At 38.4% G+C, this 18,091-nt stretch overlaps 1 protein-coding gene across 1 annotated transcript in view; it reads right to left on the reverse strand.

Moving 5' to 3' along the window:
- PRTG (protogenin) overlaps nucleotides 1-18,091 on the reverse strand; it is a 122,447-nt gene that overhangs the window by 15,073 nt on the left and 89,283 nt on the right. The window contains exons 12-14 of the mRNA XM_024767815.1: nucleotides 4,328-4,423; nucleotides 3,104-3,290; nucleotides 2,294-2,421 (exon numbers count right to left, since the gene is read on the reverse strand). Coding sequence (XP_024623583.1) covers nucleotides 2,294-2,421; nucleotides 3,104-3,290; nucleotides 4,328-4,423 — 411 coding nt within the window. The remainder of the gene's footprint in view (nucleotides 1-2,293; nucleotides 2,422-3,103; nucleotides 3,291-4,327; nucleotides 4,424-18,091) is intronic.

Here is an 18,091-nt window from a genome sequence, read left to right on the forward strand (position 1 = left end):
CACCTTCACGATCATTCTAGAGAGAAGGAAATGCATGGAGAGATATACCATGTTCTTGGATTGGAAGAATATTGTGAAAATGACTATACTACCCAAAGCAATCTACAGATTCAATGCAACCCCTATCAAATTACCAATGGCATATTTCACAGAATTACAACAAAAAATTTTACAATTTGTATGGAAACACAAAAGACCCCAAATAGCCAAAGTGATCTTGAGAAAGAAAAACGGAGCTGGAGGAATCAGGCTCCCTGACTTCAGACTATACTACAAAGCTACGGTAATCAAGACAGTATGGTACTGGCACAAAAATGGAAATATAAATCAATGGAACAAGATAGAAAGCTCAGAGATAAACCCACACACCTATGTTCACCTAATCTATGACAAAGGAGGCAAGAATATACAATGGAGAACAGACAGTCTCTTTAAGAAGTGGAGCTGGGAAAACTGGACAGCTACATATAAAAGAATGAAATTAGAACACTCCCTAACACCTAAACACAAAAATAAACTCAAAATGGATTAAAGACCTAAATGTAAGGCCATACACTATAAAACTCTTAGAGGATAACATAGGCAGGACACTCTTTGACATAAATTGCAGCAAGATCTTTTTTGACCCAACTCCTAGAGTAATGAAAATAAAAACAAAAATAAACAAATGGGACCTAATTAAACTTAAAAGCTTTTGCACAGCACAGGAAACCATAAACAAGAGGAAAAGACAACCCTCAGAATGGGAGAAGATATTTGCAAACAAGGTAACTGACAAGGGATTAATATCCAAAGTATACAAACAGCTCATGCAGCTCAATATCAAAAAAACAAAAACAAAAAAACCCACAACCCAATCAAAAAATGGGCAGAAGAACTAAATACACATTCCTCCAAAGAAGACATATGGATGGCCAAGAGGCACATGAAAAGATGCTCAACATTGCTAATTATTAGAGAAGTGCAAATCAAAACTACAATGAGGTTATCACCTCAAACTGGTCAGAATGGCCATATTCAAAAAATCTGCAAACAATAAATGCTGGAGAGGGTGTGGAGAAAAGGGAACCCTCTTACACTGTTGGTGGGAATGTAAATTGATACAGCCACTATGGAGAACAGTATGGAGGTTCCTTAAAAAACTAAAAATAGAACTACCATATGACCCAGCAATCCCACTCCTGGGCATATATCTGGAGAATACCATAACTCAAACAGATACATGCACCACAATGTTCACTGCAGCATTGTTTACAATAGCCAGGACATGGAAGCAACCTAAATGTCCATCAACAGAGGAATGGATAAAGAAGATGTGGTATATATACACAATGGAATATTACTCAGCTATTAAAAGGAATGAAATTGTGTCATTTGCAAAGATGTGGATGGACCCAGAGACTGTCATACAGAGTGAAGTAAGTCAGAAAGAGCAAAACAAATATTGCTTATATATGGAATCTAAAAAAATGATACAGATGAACTTACTTGCAAAGCAGAAATAGAGACACAGATGTAGGGAACAAATGTATGGATACCAGGGGTGGGGGGAGTTGGATGAATTAGGAGATGGGGACTGACATACATACACTATTGATACTATGTATAAAGTAGACAACTAATGAGAACCTACTGTATAGCACAGGGAACTCTACTCAATGCTCTGTGGTGACCTAAATGGGAAGGAAATCCAAGAAAGAGGGGATATACGTATACATACAGCTGATTCACTTTGCTGTACAGCAGAAACTAACAACATTGTAAAGCAACTATACTCCAATAAAAATTAATTTTTAAAAAAAGGAAATGCAGGTTTAGAGACATGGAATATTTTAGCAACTCCCGTTGATAAGCTACAGAATTGGTGCTCAATCCGGTATCATCTATACTGCACTATGCACAGAATCAAGCTACCGCTCACGTTAGATTCTAATGTGGGCTCCTAACATCATTAAATATGTTACCCACTTTCTTCCATTTTAAATTACTTGGGTGCAGCCTTGCACAGCACACCTGTTCTTAGAAAATGTAGCACCCCCTAAAGAGACCCTAAATTTAAGCCCACTTGCTTGTGCAATACACTGAGAGGAAAAATATTTTTACTGTAATAAAGGAAAAGAAACTTCAAAAGTTAAGAAACAAAATAAATACATACACGTAGACTGGTAGGTGGCAATCAGGGTAGTATCTTCTTCAAAGTGATGTCTGTGTGTGTGTGTGTGTGTGTGTGTGTCTGTGTGTGTGTGTGTGTATAATACATAGATAAAACCCACAGGGGAGCTGCTTTCTTTACCTTCTGGAAGTGTAGAGTGGTAGACAACGGGGCTCCAGGGACTGGAAAGTTGATCCACATGCAGTCGAACAGCAAATTCATATTTGGTGTTTGGTTCTAGACCTTGAACCAACATATGAGTTTCTGATCTATAATGAATAATAAAGTAGTTAATGCTGGTAGCACATTGTTTCTAAAAGATTGCCAGTATTTCCAATCAATACAGGTTACTGTTATTTATCTCCCTCGTTTTCTTTAAAAAATTTTTTTAGATTAAAAAGCAATCTAATTTGATTATTAAAATGCTACATTGGATATTATAGAAATAAGCCTAAAAACTGCCTCTCTAAAAGGAAACTAGGAAATTAACATTATAGAAATGTCCCAAATCAAAGGGATTTCTTCTGAAATACTGTTAAGTCAAATCACTCTGAAAGTACAATGATGGGCATCTTTCTAACTATAACCTAGCAAACAGAATAACTAGCTTTATTTTTTGATGCCAGCATGAAAATTGACTTGTTTCCTTCTTTAAATATGCTAAGTTTAGCTACTTGAAAGTCATCATATTGATAGTTTCTTGTCTAATCTTGTTGCACGAGGTTGGGGAAACAACAACAAAAAAATCATTTATGAAAATTAAACTTCAAAATAAATGCGGTTTTCAAAACTGATTATGGTAAAGATGCAAAATCCCCTGCCCTGACATAAGTAAGATAAGTTCTAAGACAAATGCTTACAGCTGAAGCTCAATTTGGCCCAAGATAGTAAAGAAGGAAGTGTGAGTGGGGAGGAGAGCAAAGAAAACAACCATTAATAGAAGCTACATACGTTTGAAGGTATAAAACCAAAGAAGCATTCTGCAGGCCAACAGGGTTACAGCGGATGGTGTAGTTAATTATTTGTGCAGCGGTGAACGCAGGCCTCCTCCAGTGCAGGAAGATGGAAGATGAGGTGTTAGCCTTCGCATAGAGATGGTGGGGTGGTGGTGGAGGAGGAACCATGCGATCACGAACAGCTATTGAAAAAGACAATGTTAATTTACCACATGGCGTAACATTTAATGTAGAAAGTGGTAAAATGGTAAAATCATAACACCCCACCCTTTAGGTCTTTCTTCCACCAGAGGTTCATAGTGGTCTAGAGATGTATCATTCAAACCTGAGTGACTCTTCCGTAAGTTAGATAAGGAATCAAATATTATCAATACTTAGAATGTAAGACAGAAGCACAGAGAAGTCAAGCTACCAGCCGAAGACATTCAGAAAGCCAGCAGTAGACTTAAAACTAGACTGACATCCTCTGTAGGAGCAATAAAACCAAACAGTTCTCAGTAGCAATAAAACTGAATAGCAACTGGAATGAAATAATTAGCCTCAAGGTTAAAGGAGATAAAAGAAAACTTAGTATTTGTAGGTATTCAGGGTTATTTTCCCAGTTAAATTTTTTTTTTTTAATTTTATTTAATTAATTAATTTATTTTTGCTGCGTTGGGTCTTCATTGCTGCATGTGGGCTTTCTCTAGTTGTGGCAAGCAGGGGCTACTCTTCGTTGCGGTGCACGGGCTTCTCATTGTGGTGGCTTTTCTTGTTGCAGAGCATGGGCTCTAGGTGTGTGGGCCTCAGTAGTTGTGGCACGCAGGCTGAGTAGCTGTGGCTCGTGAGCTCTAGAGCGCAGGCTCAGTAGTTGTGGTGCACAGGCTTAGATGCTCCATGGCATGTGGGACCTTCCCAGACCAGGGTTCGAAACTGTGTCCCCTGCACTGGCAGGCGGGTTCTTAACCCCTGCACCACCAGGGGAGTCCCCACAGTTAAATTTCTAATGGTCTCTTCCTTGCAAAACTAAAATAGGTTCTTATAATTAAATACATCTCACTTAAATATTTACTGAGTATGTACTTGTTCAAGATACTATGTTAGGTATCCCGGAGAATATGAAAGTAATAGAACCACCAAGGTATCCAAGTAGTAATGAGACTTAAATTTAAAGAAGGAAGTAGAGAAAAAAGAGTATGAGTCTTACACTGTGAAACAAGCTACTGTAACTCTTACTTACACACGCATCCCGGAGTACTGACTGTTTGATCTGCCTGGTAGCCATCTTCTATGTTGTTGTAAGCCAGCAATCTCACATGATATTTTCTTCTCGGGTCTATAAAGAAACCAACAGGTAATAATTAGGCCCAGCCCTCTAGATAGGGACAAAGGTTCTACAGCCTTCTAGATTTTGGTTTAAAAACCTTCTCAATGCATAAGAGCTCTAAGTAAAATGGAAATTTTCTCTCTCCTTGTTCTACACAGTGACTCAGCAGTTCGCCTTATTATGACATTGCTATTGTGACTATCTACCAATTGATAAAATTTTATTTTATTTAACCTTATTTCAAACAATAACATTACCACCACTGTTCTTCCTCCTCTTCCTCAACTGACCAGACATAGATTCTTGACTTTAAAAGGCTTGGGCTGCCTGATGGATTCCTTACAAGTGGTTATGCTACATAGAAGTTTTCTGTTTAGTTATTTGAGGGTAGTTAACTTAAAAGCATGGAAATCAAACTGAGATTGTTTTCCCCCTAAAAGGTAAGAAGAATTACAGTTGTCATTCTTTAGTACCTTTGAAAATGTTTATAACCACGTATTATTTAAGTTTATTTCACCGCGTGCCCTTTTCCACAAACATACATTTTCAGTTGAGAGCTAAATTTATCAAGAAAGATGAGTTGGAGCGCCCTCTACTGGTGTTCATTAACTAACACAATACAGAAACTAAACTCCATCCCATCCCATACATATTAAACAAAAATTTTTTTCAGGTTTTTGAGGAATTAAGTGGTTACAATTTTAAATAATATACTTTAGAAGATATTCAAGAAGTTTAATGATATAAATACATTTAAATGTAAATGCTTATGATAACATTTAACTATAAAGTAATACTTGCTTAGGGCAAAAATAAAACTATTCAGAAATAATGTATTCCTTTTTTCTCCCCACAGCTTCATTAAGGTATGGTTGACAAATAAAGCTTGTATATATTTAAGGCATATAACTTGATGTTTGGTATAGGCATACACTGTGAAATGATCACTACAATCAAGTGAATTAGAAGACCCATCACTAGTTACCATTTGTGTGTGTGTATATGTGTGGTGAAAACATTTAAGATCTACACACTTAGTAAATTTCAAGTATACAATACAGCTTTGATAACTACAGTCATGCTGTACATCAGATCTCCAGAACTTACCTTGCATAACTGAAACTTTGTACCCATCTCCCCATTTCCCCCACTCCTGGCAACCACCATTCTACTTTCTGCTTCTATGAGTTTAACTATTTTAGATTCCATATATAAATGAGATCATGTAGTATTTGTCTTTCTGGCTTATCTCACTTGGCATAATGTCCTCTAGGTTCATTTATGTTGTGCAAACGGCAGGATTTCCCTCTTTTTAAAAGTTGAATAACATTCCATTATATATATGCCCCATTTTCTTGATCCATTCACCTGTTAACAGGCATTTAGGTTGTTTTCACACCTTGTCTACTGTGAATAATGCAATGAATATGGAAGTGCAAATAGCTCTCTGATGTAGTGATCTCACTTCCTTTTGAGATATACTCAGAAGTGGGATTGCTGGATCATACGCTAAGTCTATTTCTAATTTTAATGCATTTCTATATTATACTTCTCTAAATAATAAAAAAACAAACACATAAATAAATCCAAGGGAATTTCACAAGGGAAAGCAATCATCCTTAATAGATATATCAAATGTGAAAAAAAACCCTACAACAATATAATAATTCTAGATTGAATTCAAACATTTAATATCCAAAAACAAGATGTAAAGTTTATTAAATTCTCTAATGTAATTTAAGAATTTGTATAAATATTTTTGAAACTGATGTATTTTAATATTTAATATTAAAATGCATTAAAAGGATGTCCTAAAATATAAAATTTTTATTTCTATCTGTTTTGACAAAATTACACAAGAAGAAAAATTTATACAACTTAGAACATTTCTGTATTTTCTAGATAGGAAGATGGGAAGACTAACAACATTTGACCATCCTATAGAAAATGTTTTTTAGATACATTATCTTATTTGAGTATCACAAAACCCTGTAAGATATATGTTATTCCCATTTGATAAACTGTGGTAAAAAGGTGTTAGTAGCATGTCCAATGTCACACAAAGCTGAACCGGGAACTTGTGGCTATTTCTCTGACAAAGTACAGGGCCTTTAAATTTACACAAATACATGTGCCTTTGTCACAGCAAGTATGTCTCCTTATAATAAATTTTAACATAGAAATATTTTCAATTTACAAAGTACTTATCAGGAACACATAACCACATTTGAATTTCATCACTGAAATGATTTCTAACATTCAGCACTGCAATTCTAAGATTCAAAAGGTTTCTGTTCAGATCAATGGCTACTTCATTTGAATCTGTTTTCTTCTTACTTTCCTCTTATTGCTGAACTCATTGGTCAACTGAATCCTGAGTTCCATATTTCAAATACTCCTTCTGAATGGGTATAAATGAAATTCAACTGGATCTCTGCAGAAGTTCTTCAGACATATTTCTTTATTCTGTCTCTATTCAATTAGAAGAGTACTTTTAGGAAAGCCTCCTGAGTGTGATGAGGTGTTACACCAGGAATTAGGAGATACAGAAAAGGAAGAATGAAACAGAATTTGCCCAAAGTAACTCACATTCTCAGGGAACCAGACACAGATACAGCAAACTCTCGTAGAAAGCTGATTTTGATGAGGGTTATCATTAGAGGTGGAGAGATTAATCTTTTTTCCACTGTGCAAACAATCAATCAATACTTCATAAATACTTCTCTGGAATGGTTATTTTTAGCCCTAAAATTGATTCGTTTTTCCCTTCTTCCTCTTCAAAAAAATGAGCTGCTTACACTAAATTTTAAATCCAGAATTAACCTTTTTGTTGTTGTTGTTGATCAGTCAGAAGCAGCTTACATGTCCTAAGAAGATGGGAGAACAGAGTTGGTTCCTCACCATGGCCAGCACCTGGCTATTACCCACTCAGCACAGACGCCAGCAAGCCCAACACAAGAAGAGGCAGCTCTTCTGACGCCCACCTGGAAATCATCTATGTAGCCAGAGCAACAGTCTCCAATGCTGGGCTCCTTCCCCCTGCTAGTTTATGTGAGGTCAGGAAGAGGCAAACCATCAGGCAGGCAAATAGAGTACACTGGGTACACAAGATTCCTTTCTATCCACACAAAAAAAGTAAAACATGAACCAGGATAACTGGAAATTATTTCAGTAGAAAAAAATAAAATGGTAGGAAATACTGGTAGGAAAAATAATGTAAAGGAAAGGGAAAAATCCATTCACCTTTGTTCACATGTGATCTACTCTCCATGCTCTATAAAGAATCTATTTTAAAAAATAAGAAGTGCCACTACAGATAAAAGCCTTTATACACACATTACATTCTTGTGGCTTCATCAAAGATGTATATATTCTTATGTCTAGTGAGTTGTGAAGTCTGAACAAGTCCTCTGTCCTATATGTTACATTGATTCCCTTTCATATGGACTCTCTGGTGTCGATTCATGCTTGAACTTATAATAAACATTTCGTCACGCTTAAAAAAAAAAGTGCCAGGTTGGGGGCCAAGCTGAGCTGTGGGTCACCTGCGTTTGCCATGTACTCCTCTCTCTTAGGCTTTAAAAATGAGTCCAATTTCAAATTCTAGTCACTGTATTATTTTGGTTTGCGAATCCAGAGACCCCAGAAAAACCTGGCTCATTATTGTTCATCAATTTGCTAGAAATTCAATTTCATCTACTTTCGTAAATTTAAGAGGGGACCCAAGGACCAAAGCCTTCACATAATGTTAAAATGAGCATTACCAGACTATAAAAGTTACCAGCTAAGAAAGAAAACAGAGAACAGCTGCACAATTAACAAAATTAAGGATACAGAGTAAAAAAATAAAGTTTAGGACCAATATGTTAAGTACAGTTAAATGCACAAATAATGTACCACAGCAAAGTAGCACAAGTCTTAAAACTCTACAGTTCTGCAAAGACCCTCTGATGCGTAAGGGACAAAGCAGACACTCAGGATCAACACTGTGAAATGCCACAGGGAGCCAGTTCCCAGGGCCTGTTATAGCCTTTCTTGAGTCAAGCACTGCCACGTATGTGGTGCTTGGTTACACAAGACTCAGCAGACTTAGTCTATGTGGTTTAGGGGGAAACCAGCAGAGTCACGAAGAGCAGCCACAAAGGACAGTGCAAGCCTCCTCAAAACCCAGTGAGGGAAGGAGAATGAGAGAGAGGGAAAAGAGCTGGTCCCAGTTCCTTCAAAACTCAAGACAAGGAGCATAAAAACCACTCCTCAACAGGGCCAATTTTTATTATTTTTTTTTGCGGTACGTGGGCTTCTCACTGTTGTGGCCTCTCCTATTGCGGAGCACAGGCTCCGGATGCGCAGGCTCAGCGGCCATGGCTCACGGGCCCAGCTGCTCCACAGCATGTGGGATCTTCCCGGACCGGGGCATGAACCCGCGTCTCCTGCATTGGCAGGCGGACTGTCAACCACTATGCCACCAGGGAAGCCCTATTTTTAGTTTTTTAAGGAACTTCCATACTGTTCTCCATAGTGGCTGTATCAATTTACATTCCCACCAACAGTGCACAAGGGTTCCCTTTTCACTACAACCCTCTCCAGCATTTATTGTTTGTAGATTTTTTGATGATGACCGTTCTGACCAGTGTGAGGTGATACCTCATTGTGGTTTTGATTTGCATTTCTCTAATGATTAGTGATGTTGAGCATCCTTTCTTGTGTTTGTTGGCAATCTGTTTATCTTCTTTGTAGAAATGTCTATTTAGGTGTTCTGCCCATTTTTGGACTGGGTTGCTTCTTTTTTTGATATTGATCTGCATGAGCTGCTTGTATATTTTGGAGATTAATCCTTTGTCAGTTGCTTCGTTTGCAAACATTTTCTCCCATTCTGAGGGTTGTCTTTTGGTCTTGCTTATGGTTTCCTTTGCTGTACAAAAGCTTTGAAGTTTCATTAGGTCCCATTTGTTTATTTTTGTTTTTATTTCCATTTCTCTAGGAGGTGGGTCAAAAAGGATCTTGCTGTGATTTATGTCATAGAGTGTTCTGCCTATGTTTTCCTTTAAGAGTTTTATAGTGTCTGGCCTTACATTTAGGTCTTTAATCTATTTTAAGTTTATTTTTGTATATGGTGTCAGAGAGTGTTGTAATTTCATTCTTTTAAATGTAGCTATACAGTTTTCCCAGCACCATTTATTGAAGAGGCTGTCCTTTCTCCATTGTATATTCTTGCCTCCTTTATCAAAGATAAGGTGATCACATGTGCGTGGGTTTATCGCTGGGCTTTCTATCCTGTTCCATTGATCTAAATTTCTTTTTGTGCCAATACCATACTGTCTTGATTACTGTAGCTTTGTAGTATAGTCTGAAGTCAGGGAGCCTGATTCCTCCAGCTCCGTTTTTAGTTCTCAAGATTGCTTTGGCTATTCAGTGTCTTTTGTGTTTCCATACAGACCATGCAGTTTTTTGTTCTAGTTCTAGCCAGTGGTAGTTTGATAGGGATTGCATTGAACGTGTAGATTGCTTTGGGTAGTAGAGTCATTTTCACAATGTTGATTCTTCCAATCCAAGAACATGGTATATCTCTCCATCTGTTTGTATCATCTTTAATTTCTTTCATCAGTGTCCTATAGTTTTCTGCATACAGGTCTTTTCTCTCCTTAGGTAGATTTATTCCTAGGTATTTTTTTCTTTTTGTTGCAATGGTAAATGGGAGTGTTTCCTTAACTTCTCTTTCAGAGTTTTCATCATTAGTGTATAGGAATGCCAGAGATTTCTGTGCATTAATTTTGTATCCTGCTACTTTACCAAATTCACTGACTAGCTCTAGTAGTTTTCTGGTAGCATCTTTAGGATTCTCTATGTATAGTCATCTGCAAACAGTGACAGTTTTACTTCTTTTCCAATTTGGATTCTTTTTATTTCTTTTTCTTCTCTGATTGCTGTGAGGGCTAATTTCTTAATGGTCTCGAGGGTGATAGGTAGCATTTGGTTTATGGTTAAACTTGCTTAAAGATTTAGCAATATATGAAGATGAAGGGGCAGGAAAGAAAGCCCAAATCAATTTAACACGTATCTGACTAAATCTTTTGATACGTAACTCTGGAGTGTCAGTTTAAGTTAATGTGATCGAGGTCTCAGCCAAATTAACCTATCTTTCTTTATTAGGGAGTCAACCTGTGGCCGAAAATGAAGCTCTCCCTCCTGAAACACTACTATGGCTATACCCTTTAACTTTCTCCACTGGCTCTAGGACCTGCCTCACCTTCTTCCCCTGCTGTTTCATTCTCACTACAGTTCTTCTACTTGAGTTTGTTTCACATAAGAAGGAATCAGAACCAGAAGTCTGGTTGGCCAAGAAAGACTTCACAGGTATCAAATACACATTTATTAAGTACCTACTAAAAGTCAGGCACTGTATGGAAGACTCAAGCATTAGAAAGCTATAACTCTTGCTTTTAATTTCAATCTAACAAAGGGGACAGACTGGGAAATGAATACTTTGCATGCATTGTTTACCGACTGTGTAGCCTTGGGTAAGTTTCTTAGTTTTCTAAGCCTCATTTATTTTCATTACGAATATACAGATGTAATCCCACCAGAAAGACAAGATCCAGCCTCATCCACCAGAACACAGGCACTAGTCCCCTCCACCAGGAAGCCTACACAACCGACTGAACCAACCTTAGCCACTGGGGACAGATGCTAAAAACAACGAGAACTACGAACCTGCAGCCTGCAAAAAGGAGACCCCAAACACAGTAAGATAAGCAAAATGAGAAGACAGAAAAATACACAGCAGATGAAGGGGCAAGGTAAAAAACCCACCAGACCTAACAAATGAAGAGGAAATAGGCAGTCTACCTGAGAAAGAATTCAGAATAATGAAAGTAAAGATGATCCAAAATCTTGGAAATAGAATAGAGAAAATGCAAGAAACATTTAACAAGGACCTAGAAGAACTAAAGAGGAAACAAGCAACGATGAACAACACAATAAATGAAATTAAAAATTCTCTAGCAAGCAGTTTCTTGCAGCTCAATAACAACCAAACAAACAACCCAATCCAAAAATGGGCAGAACACCTAAATAGACATTACATAAGCTGTGACAAAGTGAAAGAGTGGAATTGACATATATACACTACCACACGTAAAACAGATAGCTAGTGGGAAGCAGCCGCATAGCACAGGGAGATCAGCTCGGTGCTTTGTGACCACCTGGATGGGTGGGATAGGGAGGGTGGGAGTGAGGGAGATGCAAGAGGGAGGAGATATGGGAACATATGTATATGTATAACTGATTCACTTTGTTATAAAGCAGAAACTAACAGCACTGTAAAGCAATTATATGCCGATAAAGATGTAAAAAAAAAAAAGATGGACTTAATTGATATTTGTAGGACATTCCACCCAAAAACAACAGAATACACATTTTTCTCAAGTGCTCATGGAACATTCTCCAGGATAGATCATATCCTGGATCACAAATCAAGCCTTGGTAAATTTAAGAAAATTAAAATTGTATCAAGTATCTTTTCTGGCCACAACGCTATAAGGCTAGATATCAGTTACAGGAAAAGATCTGTGAAAAATACAAACACATGGAGCCTTATAGGGATTTAAACAGTATTAAATGAAATCATGCCTATTAAGGACTTTGTACGGTAGCTCCTATAATTAGTAAACACAACATTACCGTTGTTTTTGTTATGTGAGTAAAGTTGCCTGGGAGAACAGAAAAGGCACTGCCAAAACTACGCTGCACTTAAGTCTGGGAATCGTCTTTGTGAAGGCAAATAAGCATGAAGGCTGTTCGCTCATACAAGCAAGGTCTAGAATCCAGAATATCAGCAAATTTGCAATTAGCATACACTGAAGCTGAGCTCTAACTACTCTCTACCCTCATTAACATTCCCTGGTTCATAGGGAATGTGGCAAAAGCTCTCAAGTGTGTGTCTGAGTTGTGTACATGATTGAAGGAGCTGTGTTTTGTGTTTATGCCCTGAAGAATACTTGCTGTTTTGGCAACCATGTCACATGGAGTATAATCCTCTCAGTGTCAAGTCCACCTTCACCCTTGTCTTCCATATTAATCGAAAAAGCTATCATCTGCTAACAAAGAAACAACCTGATGATGACAAATGCTTTGGAAAGCAACTTAATAGATTTCTTTCCTAATGGAAGAACAGTAGATGGTTTCACAAAAACAAAATATGGAAAAGTTTGAGGACTAGCATTGGATACAGCGAGCAGATGGACACAACAAATTAATTTGTTAATTATATCCATTTTTAACAATTAGGTGTTTATTACCTTCAGTGACAACAACTCAGAACAAGAAGAACAAAGATCAATAAAATGAGACTCCCCGTAATGCCAAGGTCTTTTAAAGATGCACACAGATTAAAACTGATCAAGAACCTGTCTTAATTCCATTCTAAAAGCATATGATTTAACAACAGTGAATTAACTGTATCTTTATGCAAAATCTTAAGTAACCTACTAAAATTTTTGGTACAATATACCCATTTTTCACTGCAACGTGTTTCCAAACACCACAAAACAACAAAAAAACCCATGCCTTCTTCCAGGGTTTTACCTGACTAACTTGCATTTCTCTTCTCTATCACTAGATGGCACCTGTGAGCCTGTAAGGAGCGTGATGACTCATCTAGCTACTAAGGTGAGAGCTTATTCAGATATCAGCTGAAACTGATTGAATGAGCAATTCAAAACAGGTGTGCATGAACTAGGGCGACTGCTTTAGTTTCACCAATCAAAGATTTCATGAGATGTAAAGCTGTAAAAGGGAGAAGGGCTGCCTTGGATCAGCATTTGTCATACATAGAAATATTTCACATGAACTTCAAAAACCCTGTAAGGTATTTTGCCACCTGTCCCATAACAGAGGAGGATGCTGAGACAAACAGAAGATAACTTTCCCAATGACTCAGCACTACTAAGAACCTAAGAGACAGTTTAGCATGAGGGTTAAGGGCTGAGATGTCAGACCCAGACTCCTTGGATTCCAATTCTAGCTTGGTCAATACTGTGTTAACTTGGGAAGTTATTTTCTCTTCTTTACCTTGGCTAAAATCACCTGTAAGATGGGTATGATGATGATAAAGCATCTATCTCTTGAGGTGATGGGAGGATGATATAAACTGATTCCCATAAAGTGCTTCAAGTAGTGCCAGTGTATGATAATAACATCAATAATAATAATAACCTACCAATAAAAATAATGTAGAGATAGAAATATCAGTAGTAATAATATAATTATTAGAAACATCCCCTAACTCCTAATCCCTCCTCCCTCTCATGAAGAAGGGCAGGATGGTACAATGGCGAAAGGATAGACCCTGGCACCAGACTACTTGGGTTTGCATTGAGTTTCCTCTTCTATAAAATGGGGATTAAATTAGTTTATATATATATAATGCTTAGAAGAATGTCTGGCACTGAGTAGGTGCTTTTTATATTTTATTGCTTTTTTGTTTTGTTTTGCTTTTTGGCCGCACCGCACAGCATGTAGAATCTTAGTTCCCTGTCCAGGGATCAAACCCATGTCCCCTGTATTGGAAGCGTGGAGTCTTAAATGCTGGACTGCCAGGGAAGTCCCGAGTAGGTGCTTTTTAGTGCCGACTAAATAAGTGTAGAGGAGGGGGCTGGTTTGAGAATTGGGAGATTTGGGTTTTAATCTTGGATTTCATAGCTGTGTGGCTGCAAAGGTGGTTTCCTGGAATTCAGTTTCCTCATCTTTAAAATTAGGAAATTGAAATATATCAGTTGCTGTCAAATTTATTTATGTAATAGTGTACTAGGGGAGCTAAGACAAAGGTACAAAAAAGCACCATGCAAGACAGGAGTGACTGCTACAAAGAGATCTGTTGAAACTCTAAGGGAATTCAAAAGAGGGAATGGTTACTAGTAGTCTGGGTGGTGGGGAGGACTTCATGGAAGAAGCGCATCTGAACAGAATCTGGCCTAGTAAGTGTGGGGAAGAGGAGACTGAGGTCACGGGAAGAGTATAAGCAAAGGCTCGGGGACAGGAACACATGAATCAGGGATGAGTGACAGGAAAGAGCTCAGTAAAGGTGCGTGAGGGTCACAAAGAAAAGTTGGGCTGGCGCTAGATTTCACAGGGCTTTGAGAGCCAGGCTAAGCATTCTGGATTTTATTACATATGCACAGAAAACAGGTGACTGAGATGGTTGAGATAAGGGATTAACGAGAAGAAAGAGTAAGAAAGCTCCCAAGTTCCAGCCTGGCTTGACCGACAGAAATGGAAGAGGATATGCTCGGTGGAGGCATTGACATGCCAAATCAGAGATGCCAGAGGAGCATTCAAGTGGTGCTGACCAGCGGGCGACTAAAAGTGTCAGCTGGAGCCAGCAGTTAGGATGGAGAAGTACATTCAACAGTCGTTTAAATGGAGGATGGGGTGCCATGGGAGAGGAAAGACAGCAAGGACTAGAAACCTGGGGGCAAGAAGAGAAGTGGTCTTAAAGAGTCATGAGGAGAACAGGGAAGGTAAAATACCATGGAAACCAAGAGAAGGTCGGCTGACAATATACAAAGCTGCCGAGAAGTCACCAGGGGTAAGAATGACATCTGGTTATCTAGGTCCTTTAACAGAATAAATTCATCAGGAAGGGGTGAGGTTAGGGGTAGCAGAAAACATGGAGTTAAGGAGCAAGGAAGTGGTGGGACATCGGAGGAAGAGCTATAAAGGGGAATGAAAACGCATCACCTTATGTACCAAAATGTTAACGGTGATATCTAGCTCTATACGGTCAAATTTTTTAGCTACTTTGGTTCCTATATTTCTACCTGTTCTACAATAAATATGAATTGCTGTGGTAATAATAAAATGGTAAAGAATTGTTGGGAAAACGTATTATCTTTTTTTAAAATTAATTGATTAATTTCCTTATTTCGGCTGTGCAGGGTCTTCGTCATGGCACGCAGGCTTCTCTAGTTGCAGCACCTGTGCTTAGTTATGGTATGTGGGATCTTAGTTCCCCGACCAGGAATTGAACCCGGGCCCCCTGCATTGGGAGCGTGGGTCTTAAACACTGGACTACCAGGGAAGCACCTTGATTACTCAGATTTTTCTATGGAGATAATTTTTTTTTAATTTACTTTTACTTATTTATTTTGGGCTGTGTTGGGTCTTCGTTTCTGTGCAAGGGCTTTCTCTAGTTGCGGGGAGCGGGGGCCACTCTTCATCGCGGTGCGCAGGCCTCTCACTGTCATGGCCTCTCTTGTTGCGGAGCACAGGCTCCAGACGCGCAGGCTCAGTAGTTGTGGCGCACGGGCCCAGTTGCCCCGCAGCATGTGGGATCTTCCCAGACCAGGGCTCGAACCCGTGTCCCCTGCATTGGCAGGCAGACTCCCAACAACTGTGCCACCAGGGAAGCCCCGATTACTTAGATGTTTTTTTTTTTTTTGCTGTACGCGGGCCTCTCGCTGTTGTGGCCTCTCCCGTTGCGGAGCACAGGCTCCAGACATGCAGGCTCAGCGGCCATGACTCACGGGCCCAGCCGCTCCGCGGCATGTGGGATCCTCCCAGACCGGGGCACGAATCCGCGTCTCCCGCATTGGCAGGCGGACTCTCAACCACTGCGCCACCAGGGAAGCCCTACTTAGATTTTTAATAAAGATTACCTCTCCCCTTCAGCTATATTTAGCAGGGTCAAAATGAAGCACATTAGGAAACTTTAACTGGAAATAGAAGGCACATCTTATCTCAAATTATCATCTTCAGTTCTTAGGGAAGGAAGATTAGGTATTATTTTTCCACATCTTATAAATGGGGAAATTGAGGCACAGAAAAGCGTGGAGACTTGCTTTTGGTTGTGCAGCTGCAGTAATAATAAAATGGTAAAGAATTGTTGGGAAAATGTATTATCTTTTATATGCCAACAAACTAATATGTATTTACATGCATTATCTTAAATAATCCTTACAACTCTATAAAATAAGAATTATTATTTTAATTTTATAAAGATACTTCTATATAAGTAAACTAGCTTTCCTTTAAAAATTAACCATTTTTCTATATAAAATACCCAAAAATCCATTTCAAATCTCTTTGATTCTTTAGTATGCTAGAAATAAGTTGGGCTGTAAGTTCACTTATTATATCTTCTACAACACAGGGTAGCTAGGTTTTTTAAAACTTGTTTTTGTTGTCCTTCAGCTTCAATTCTGTGCTTCTGGGCCTATGTGATAAAGCCAGGGACCCTATAATCACTGATGTTTTAGAAGTCAGAGAGCAAAACATGTGAGAACATGTGTAAAATTAAGAGAATACATTCTAAAGAATGTCATCCTCTCCTACTGCATGGCTTTATGACTTAAACCCTATTTTTTGGCCTGTTTCCGGATTTAGGTTATCTCTGAAGTAGGCCCTGAATAAGTGGGTGACACTAATGTACATTCAAAGTAATCTGTTACACAGTAGAACAAAAGCAGAATAATCAGAGATTTAACCATTAAGGAATAAAATTTACTTCCAGGAGAAAACATTTAAGAGTTCCAATCCTTCTGGATTTTGATCATTGTTCCATCCTTACACATCTTTATTTAAGACACAAAGGGTAAAAACTAAAAGGCTCACTTCGTAGGAAGTTCCCACACCATACCTTCACCCAAACACTATAAAGACCAAGTGTTTTCTGATTGGAGATGAACTCAGATGGTAAAACAGACGATCATCAATTCAAACTTTATGGATTCTTTGCTATCCTACTGACATTTCTACAAGCTTGGCTTCCTGAAAAATGCACAATAGAAAATTATTATTTATTTACAAAGTGTTCAGCTGTGGACCAATAATAACACTGGGGTCATGAAAACCAAGCCTTTGTTTCTTTTGGCTGCTGCTTGTTGGTGAGGCTCCGGAAGGCTTGAAAAGAGCCAGGCCAAAGTGGACAGATCAGGGGTAGATAAAATTAAGAGAAAACCTGAGATCAGGACCATGAAAAAACTTTTACCTCACAGCACTGTGAGTCCACCTCTGACATAATTTCTAACATTCAAATCTCATAAAGACTTAATGAGTTTTATTCCCCATCTTGTTATGGAAGCTTCGCAGGTGATGGGAAAAATAATCCTCCTAGGACCAAAAGAAGGTAAAATAATCACATCTACTTTGGGACAGTCCCCTGCCACCTGCTCAATTTACAGACATGAAACATGCTAGAGTAGCTTAATAAAACAGCTAAAGAGAACAAAAAGCATTACTTTAAAAATCACTATGTGGGAATTCTCTCGTGGCCCAGTGGTTAGGGCTCCACGCTTGCACTGCAGGGGGCACGGGTTCGATCCCTGGTAGGGGAACTAAGATCCCACGTGCTGCGCCACTGCCAAACAAAAAACCCACTACGTACTACTTTAAATTACTTACTTAAACCACTGCCAAAGAAAAGCTTTGCTTATATTAGCAACAAAGTGTCACAATTAAGACAGCCTCAAAGCATTAAAAATAATCAAGTAAATTAGAATATATATGCGAAGGTAATCTAAAAGCAGCAATCTGAAAATCTGCTGCTATAAGGTCAACATATGAAGAATGAACATTGTTAAAGAAGGAAATGCTCAGAAAAAGTGAGAAAGGTGACATTCTGTGGGATGAAACCTAGTGTCTGGCCAAATGTCCATTTTTTTTTTTAAATGTATATTTATT

This window comes from Neophocaena asiaeorientalis, unplaced genomic scaffold, assembly GCF_003031525.2.
Source record: "Neophocaena asiaeorientalis asiaeorientalis breed wild unplaced genomic scaffold, Neophocaena_asiaeorientalis_V1.1 scaffold71, whole genome shotgun sequence".
NCBI classification, from domain to species: Eukaryota; Metazoa; Chordata; class Mammalia; order Artiodactyla; family Phocoenidae; genus Neophocaena; species Neophocaena asiaeorientalis.